We start from the raw sequence: 8,962 nt of genomic DNA on the forward strand, positions 1-8,962 counted from the left end.
TGTGTGTTTGTGTGTGTGTGTGCGTGTGCGTGTGTGTGTGTGTGTGTGTGTGAGTGTGTGTGTCTGTGTGTTTGTGTGTGCGCGCGCGTATGTGTGTGTGAGGGGGCTTCATACAGCGGCTAGAAAACTAAGTCATCACGTTCGTAATGGGACAGTCAGCTGATCATAGGGTTATACCTTAGAGATTTCGGGCGACCTTTTGTTTTTCACGTTAATCATTTGCCAACCACTCTCCCCTGTACATCGCACAGTAGTGAGAGGTGTTTTGTTTGTACCCCTATGTCTGGGAGGGAATAACTCGACAGAATTATTTTGGTACGCTTCTACCGCCTTACGAGACGTGTGGGATGTCTCCGAGTGTGTATACGTCAGACGTGCAAGTCGCTCAGGGCTCCAGCGGTCAACAGAACACACGTCTTCATTTCTTTCGTCTTCCTCTTCTCCTTCTTCTTCTTCACATCCTCTCACATCTTCTCTTCTTCCTCCTTCCCCCTTTCACTCGTTGGCCGGGGACAGAATGCCTTCTTCGGGTTTGGGTGTAATGTGTCGTCTGTACTATCATTTTAGAGGAAGGGTTGAATATAAGTGTGGATGTATACCTTTGCTCTTCGTCATTTTTCTTTGGTATCCAAATTTATTACAGTGTCTCGAGAAGGAAAAACAGAGACTTAGGAAGAAGAGGAGATAGAGAGATGGAAAAGAAAGGGGAAAGAAAGACAAATTTTCGTCGATCTGTCACGAATGAAATGATGCAACTCTTTCAATATGCTTCCATTGATCGTGATGCAGACGTGCGATCAAAGCCCCATTTAAACGGAAGAAACAAGTTTCTGGATGCTTGCAGACAGCATCCAGCATTCTCTTCTCTCTAAAGTGGTTTGTTACATCATTCGAATGATTGTACGATAAACTGATTTGCACGCAGAATTCGAACTTTGATCTAGCTTTCTCACACAGTTCCTGAATTATAAGCTCCTTAATTGAATCTAGACGCCTAATGAATGCGAAATATCAGTAAACGTAATAACGCGACGCGGCCGGAGGCTAGCCTGCGTGATATTCACTTTAATCCAAACCGAGAATTCTCGTAAGAATCGATTGAGACAAAACCTGGATCGATAAAATCGTGCCGTGAAATATCCCGACCGAAATCAGTTGGAATATTGTCGGGTTGTGAAAACAGTGGCGAACGACGAACGAGGAAGCTAGAATTTACGATGTGGACGGAAAGACGGTTGCCGTTTTAAGACTTATGCTTGTTATAGACGGATACGATTCAAATTGAATCCGGTTCATACAGAATCTCTCTCTCTCTCTCTCTCTCATCATTTCCTCTTTTTTTCATTTTTGAGGGGATGGGGTAGATTAACTTTGACATGTCTGATGCGCATTAATTCAAAGCGTTTAATCGTTATCATAACATCAATTCTTTATGTAGATCTAAAAAACCACTCAAGAGAGAATTTGCTTTGCAAGAAGTGATGAAGCTGATTTTTTTCTTTCAAAGAATCAAAGTTAATCAAAGGATACTGCTCTTGGAGCACTTGGAGAAGCAAATTCGAGTTATACACATACAGAGATTAGAAACTTGATATAACCAAGGTGATTACCCAGAGGTCAACTAATTCCTCTTCTCTGACCAAATCGCATGATTTCAAAAACATCAAAACTGACGAAACATTGATGGCTTATCCTAGACATGTTCTTGGGACAGCAAAATCCGCTATATCTGGGACTAATGATACAAGAGAGAGAGAATATGCAGTAAATCAATGAAATATACACCACAACACAGTACAATCCAGAAGACGAGAAGCGCGAAAAAAAAAACGACGCTTCCCAGAAAATGAATTCATGCAGATAATCGAGAAACATTTTTCAAACAGAAATCGATAACTCGTACACCAGAAATAAAGCAGATAAGAGATCCGCACATCGTCAATAATCTTCCTAATCCATCTAAATTTCTCCTAAAAGTTTTAATCTATATACAATGTATCACTGTAAGCCAAAGACAGGGAGATGGGTAAACAGTGCGCCTTAGGAAACTTCTGCAACATGCTTCTAAGAGGTTCTTGTCACAAAATATTGCCACAAAGTTGTAGTCAAGAGTACCCCACACAAAAAATAAAAATAATAATGATAATAAGTGAAATGACAAGAACACACTTCAGTTGCAACTGTTTCATAGAAACACTCCGCAACTTCAAACGCCACTGTAGTGGATTCAAGACGACGAGAAGATTTTGCATTGGGGAGGGAGGGGAGAGGTTGAATAACACCACGCAAAAGCAACCAAAAAAAAAAAAAATCATCAAAATGAAAAGCAAAAATTCAAGGGACAGAAACACCCTGTGAGTACACATGCAAGATGATGTATAAGTTACACAAACAAGCTGTACTGTGCCTCTTTCTGCTTGCCACATTTACAGCAACAAAAAAAAAAAAAAAAATCGCGTCACTAGTGTCAAGTGCTGTCCAGAGCGACGCCGTTCAATCCGGAGTTCTGCCGAGCAACGGTTTCTTCCCGCAGAAGTCCCTTGCCGATCTTTTGCTCGCTCACGGGGGCTAAAGGGAAACGATTATCAAAGACTATTGTTCTTCTCTTAATTCGCTGTACGTCGTATTTGCATTGAGTGATCCCAATATTAATGGCACAAAGGGTGAATTCTCCATAAAACAACAACAAAAAACATCTTTGCTTTCTCTCTCTCTCACTCTCTCGCGTCGGCGGTCCACAAGGGTGACCTATTGTGCTTGTAGATGTACTGCTTCGCGTAATTCTATCTTTTTGATTTCTTTCCCCCGCCGCCCACGATGCTGCCGCCTAGATCTGGGCTTTGGAGAATGACACTCGGAGATGGTTGGACTCAGCCAGCTGATAATTGTGCATTGCCTGAAAGAAAAACCAGCAAAAACGGGACAAATCACTGATGAGAAAACATTTGAAACATGCGGACTTGTAACGTGAAATCTACTTGCTATTGCAAGTACTGCAAATGATCACTAATTTGATATGCTTGTGGTTGGTGTACTGATGATGATTTGAGTTGTATCTTGAAAAAGAAATCCACCCCAAAATTTAATCAATTTCATAAGAGAGTGAAAAAAAATCCCTGCAAAGCAGTGCAAAAATAATATAATAAAAATCGGATAAGAAATAAGGAAGTTATGACATTCTGAAATTTCATAATTTTTGGGGAGACACTTCTTGACTAGTCTTTACGAATATTCAAATCAGCAAGTTGACAATGTCACGCTCTCACAATTTCTTATTCATTTCAGATACAGAAATGACAACAATCTCACATTTCAGCTGTACAAAAGTTAAACTTGCCTTACAACCACCCAAAACAAAAAAGAACAAATTCTAACTCTGATACATCTTGGTATGGGAACATGCTTTTATTTATATTAGATAAAAATAACAGTTTTTCCAAACTTCATATAAAATATACGTGAAAAATAGTGATGGTATGATATCATCAACTCACTCATTTGAATATTCATAAGGACTGGTCAAGAAACGTTTTCGGAAAAAATGTGATATTTCAAAATGTCATATCTTCCATATTTCTTATTACATTTTGGTCATTTTTGTATCGTTCTGTAGGAAATATTTTTCTCTTTCTTTTGTTTGTTTGTTTGCTGTTGTTGTTGTTGTTTTTTGGGGGGAGGTGGATTTCCTCTTTAAGCTTGTGGTTGTTTTGCTCTACAATCTACCTAGATGATGCTCAAAACAAAAGAGGGGTAATGTTTCTGGAAGGAGGGCGTAGTCACAGTGAAGGGGGTGGGGCATTACTCACAATTAGGGCGTGTGTCGCCTCCTCTACCGATCCCATCTGAATAAGAGCCATCTTCCTGTCTTTCCTGTGGGAGGAAAAAAACAGAAACAAACCTGTTATTCCTGTTGTTATCTACTACATGTATCATGGCATACCAAAATGGTTTTATGAGAAATGTGAAAAATGCAAGATGCAATCAACACTTGTAATCAACAGATGTAATCAACAGATGTAATCAACAGATGCAATCAACAGATGTAATCAACAGATGCAATCAACAGATGTAATCAACAGATGTAATCAACAGATGCAATCAACAGATGTAATGAACAGATGTAATCAAAAGATGTAATCAACAGATGTAATCGACAGATGTAACCAACAGATGCAATCAACAGATCCAATCAACAGATGCAATCAACAGATGTAATCAACAGATGCAATCAACAGATGTAATCAACAATGCAATCAACAGATGTAATTAACAGATGCAATCAACAGATGCAATCAACAGATGTAATCAACAGATGCAATCAATGGATGCAATCAACAGATGCAATCAACGGATGCAATCAACAGATGCAATCAACAGATGCAATCAACAGATGTAATCAACAGATGCAATCAACAGATTATTCAACAGATGTAATCAACAGATGCAATCAACAGATGTAATCAACAGATGCAATCAACAGATGTAATCAACAGATGTAATCAACAGATGCAATCAACAGATGCAATCGACAGATGTAATCAACAGATGTAATCGACAGATGCAATCAACAGATGCAATCAACAGATGTAATCAACAGATGCAATCAACAGATGCAATCAACAGATGTAATCAACAGATGTAATCAACAGATGCAATCAACAGATGCAATCGACAGATGTAATCAACAGATGCAATCAACAGATGCAATCAACAGATGTACGCTGTAATCAACAGATGTAATCAACAGATGTAATCAACAGATGCAATCAACAGATGTAATCAACAGATGCAATCAACAGATGCAATCAACAGATGTAATCAACAGATGTAATCAACAGATGCAATCAACAGATGCAATCGACAGATGTAATCAACAGATGCAATCAACAGATGTAATCAACAGATGCAATCAACAGATGTAATCAACAGATGTAATCAACAGATGTAATCAACAATGCAATCAACAGATGCAATCAACAGATGTAATCAACAGATGTAATCAACAGATGTAATCAACAGATGCAATCAACAGATGCAATCGACAGATGTAATCGACAGATGCAATCAACAGATGCAATCAACAGATGTAATCAACAGATGCAATCAACAGATGTAACCAACAGATGAAATAAAGTGGAAATTACATACGAGGCTGCAGTACACATGAAAATATATCAGTAATGTGATCATTCCTTTCTGATTCTGTACATCAATCTAAACTATTTCGAATTTCCTGTCAGTTTTCTCCCCCCCCCCCCCCCCCCCTCAGTGTAACAGGTGTCATTCCAAAATTCTCCTGACCATCTGGGAGAAGAATGACTGGCATTTAATCACTACGATGTTTAAAGTTCTCGTGTTAGTACAGCAAAGTACTTACGGGAAAAACTTGAAGTTGGCCACAGCACCATGTTGACTGAATGCATCTTTTAATGTGTCTTCATCAACAGTGGGCCTATGAGGAAGAAAACAGTGAAGATCACGGGTCACATCACAATGAGTTGACAAAACATATCATGGCACATATAAAAGCGTGAATACCTCACACTTTTAATATGCATTCATACACACTGGCTGCAAAGCCAGAAGGATGTAAGTCCACCATCTCTACGTAAGGTAGTCAATGATTGACTGCTTCCACATTATGAAGCATTACAGAACGACTGCCCTGACAAAAATCTTTGTGAAAGAACGCTCAAAGAACAACAGGCTGTTATAATCCTCATCATCTTTACGATGAATAGTGGTAGTACCAGCAGAGGACAAGATACATTTACATGTGAAGAATTTTAATTGCAAATGGGGTTAGGTGCCATTTTTAAACATTTTTAAAATTAGGTCTATCATCAGATGGAGCAAAATTAAACCTTTCCAGTGATGCCTCACTTGTTACATAACAAGCAATATTCTAGAAGTTATGATGAAAAATATCCCGTATTTTCTTATAATTTTCGTTGTTTTTTTTAGCAGCTTTGATTGCAAATATCTCAAATTAACACAAAGTGTTTGAAGAAAAGGAAACTCACGGAATGTTTGAGAGATGGAGTGTTGAACTCGGTGGATAGATGTTCAGGAAATTCTTTGAGCCGGGCTTCTTGAAGCGGTGAAGCGGCGACGTGCTGAAGTCCTTGGTCAGACCGGCGTCCTAGCAACACGAAAGGAGCAAACGAGGATTTCATACAAGTAGTTCTGGGCTGAATGAAGGACTCATTATCAGAAATCGGGGCAATACAGAGATATGGTAGTGCCCTGAACTTCTACCAACGGTCCCCTTTACAAAAACTACTGGCCACACGTCTCTCGAAGAGTCTTATCAAATTTCACATAGGAGAAAAACTCTTCCAAGCTCCTGTAGCTGTAGCATATTATTCTATTTTCAAGTCAGCATGATTACAGCCAAAACCACTAATTTCTCGTTATCAAATCTGCAATCAAACACGATACAGGTTTGTATTACTCTACATAGAGATTGATGATCAGAAAGCCGATTTGAGTCAAATAAAGTGAAACGACGTCTGTAGATGGCGGCAGACTCGCCGTGCTCTCCTTACCGGCTGGCCTTCTTTGGGTAGCTGAACCATCTGATGCTTGGACGACGTCACGCGAATCTGTTTGCCGTATAGCTTCACCCCCGACAAGTGCTTCATGGCTGTAAAATGATCGAGCGATTGCGGTCATAAACTCACACAAAAATTCATGAAGAATCGTGGAGTTCCTGTAGGTACATGAGTTTTTTGCACATACATAATACTCACACAAAACAAAAAAATTCTGCCCTCCACATTTGAATACGTTGTCAACACCTATGTGCATCTATCGGTTTAAGTGAAGAACTTGGTCAAGCTGACTGAACTTCAAATTCTCATATGTATTCTGTACATTAACTACACTGAAAATAGAACTCAATACTAGGATGTTGTGTGAAAAAAAACAACAACAAAGAAACATGAGTAATATTTCGCTAACAATGTCTGCATACTTCAAGTTAACACCATTGTACAGCTGTAAGAAAGCACTCCGTAAAAACCATTCAACATTCATCCCTTTATTACTGGATTGATCCCCCGTCTATACATAACATACAGTACATTCTATCATTCCCTACATCAAAGAAAAAGCACAGAAAAATAATGGCCGAATCTCATACAGTCTGTTTCTTCTACTTGATGACATAAATGGTATCCCGGGGTACCAAATAAAAATCAGCCATTTTGTTGAAATGTTTTTTTTTTTTTAAAGGTTGTACCCTGGGTTGCCAAAAAGTGGAAATTATTTTGGTGCTGGAGCTAGCACCCGCTAGCCACTGCACTGGCACTGCACTGCACTGCACTGAAGCACACGCTATTGCTAGCATAGCGTACCATGCATGCATAGTATAACATGCAGTGGCACGGGAATGACTATGTACAACGCACACACAGTGCATGCATTTCTCTGCGGCTGTCCTCGATTGGACGTGAGGAGGCGCTACACAACGTGGTACCCCGGGGTAACGCGTGATGCATCACTTACTAAAACATGAATATTTACAATGTAAAGGGGTGGAAAAGAGGCAAATATACATCTATATGTTTGTATCTTATTCACTGTCATTCTATATAAGCAATCTTGCCTAGCTTTATGAGTTTATTATGACTACTGATGAAGTAAATGCTGTGTCGTTTTGGTCGCCCACATACCTAACTGAGCTTGGTTGGCATCTGTCATCTGAATGAGGGCGTTATCACGCTTCTCATACAGAATCTTCACCCGCTGAACATCTCCGTATACACCTGCAAAGGACAAAAATTAAAATATAATAAAATGAAAATAAGCAAACGAATGACAAACAGAGAGGTCGTCAAAAGATTTAAGACTGTACTCTGGCAACAGAATAAACACCTATGTCAGTTAAAAAATGAAACACACAGTAAAACAGCCATGCAAGTACGCTACATTCGAAGCAATTTATTCTATTCCATGAATACGAGAATAGAAGAAAAATCAGAGACGACACAAGATAAGGTCGGTCGATTGCACACTTTGCAAGATCATGCACCAGCCGATGATTGTTAACAACAAACATTAAAGAAAAGCAAAGGAGATCCAAGGAAAGAGAGAGAGAAAAAAAAAGAGTGCACAATAAAACATTTAATGAGCTGATCTCCAAGGACAAGATCAGAGGAGTGGTGCAGAAAGACCGAGTCAGTATCAAGATGAGATTTAAAGGGGAGCCATTGGGGCACAGAAGTTCACTCATTGCCTTCAGAATCATGTTGGGTGGTGTTCAAAGTCTTTCAGGATTGCAGAGTCATAGGAAACTGGTCTCGACGTTTATCAGTCATCCAAACTCAAGCTTGAAAATATTCTGCTATTATTATTTGAGTCACATGAAAGTGAAACATTTCCAATTGTGATTTTTCTACCAGATTTTTTCAATACAAGTCATCATCTTCTCGGCGAAATGAATTTTACATCATCACCAATCGGGCTATTCGAGGAATAAACCGATACAAAAAAAAGGGGGGATCTTAAACGGTTTTATAAAACATGAATAAACCACAGATTAGGGTCTTCCTACTTCTTGACCTTAGTAACAATACACCCATACCGGCATGAAATAAAGGAAGAGGAGAAAACAACAACAACAAAGAGAACCATGCAGATATAATATATAAGTATATTTAAAAGAAGTCAGGGAGAGGAAGGGACATTTTACTATCCTGGGAGCGAAAGCGTTAGTTTGCCATTTTAGAAACAAGCATTTGCAACAGGTGTTTTTATAAAGTTGCATCAGATTTGGTTCAGCAAGTGCGGTGGGTGTACTGACACTGGCTTATATGCAATACCTGTATCTCTGGTACTGACACCCTATCTCCAAATGTAATGGATCATAATTTACAGAAACACTCATCTATTTACTTGTTTATTCATTCATTTATTTTCTTTCTTCTTCTTTTTTTTTGAAATAGATTCGGTATGATTA

At 38.9% G+C, this 8,962-nt stretch overlaps 1 protein-coding gene across 1 annotated transcript; it reads right to left on the reverse strand.

The window, feature by feature from the left end:
• Window positions 1–1,457: 1,457 nt before the first annotated feature.
• Window positions 1,458–7,854, reverse strand: LOC139715222 (polypyrimidine tract-binding protein 1-like). The gene is made up of 6 exons (XM_071626811.1): window positions 7,677–7,854; window positions 6,549–6,646; window positions 6,024–6,142; window positions 5,378–5,452; window positions 3,807–3,870; window positions 1,458–2,896 (listed from the first exon to the last, which is right to left on the reverse strand). Exons 1-6 carry the CDS (start codon window positions 7,702–7,704, stop codon window positions 2,828–2,830), a joined length of 453 nt encoding a protein of 150 aa, XP_071482912.1. The 5' UTR covers window positions 7,705–7,854; the 3' UTR covers window positions 1,458–2,827.
• Window positions 7,855–8,962: the final 1,108 nt, after the last annotated feature.

This window comes from Diadema antillarum, unplaced genomic scaffold (assembly GCF_040938485.1).
Source record: "Diadema antillarum isolate AM-2024a unplaced genomic scaffold, OU_Dant_1.0 seq00003157_RagTag, whole genome shotgun sequence".
Lineage (NCBI taxonomy): Eukaryota > Metazoa > Echinodermata > Echinoidea > Diadematoida > Diadematidae > Diadema > Diadema antillarum.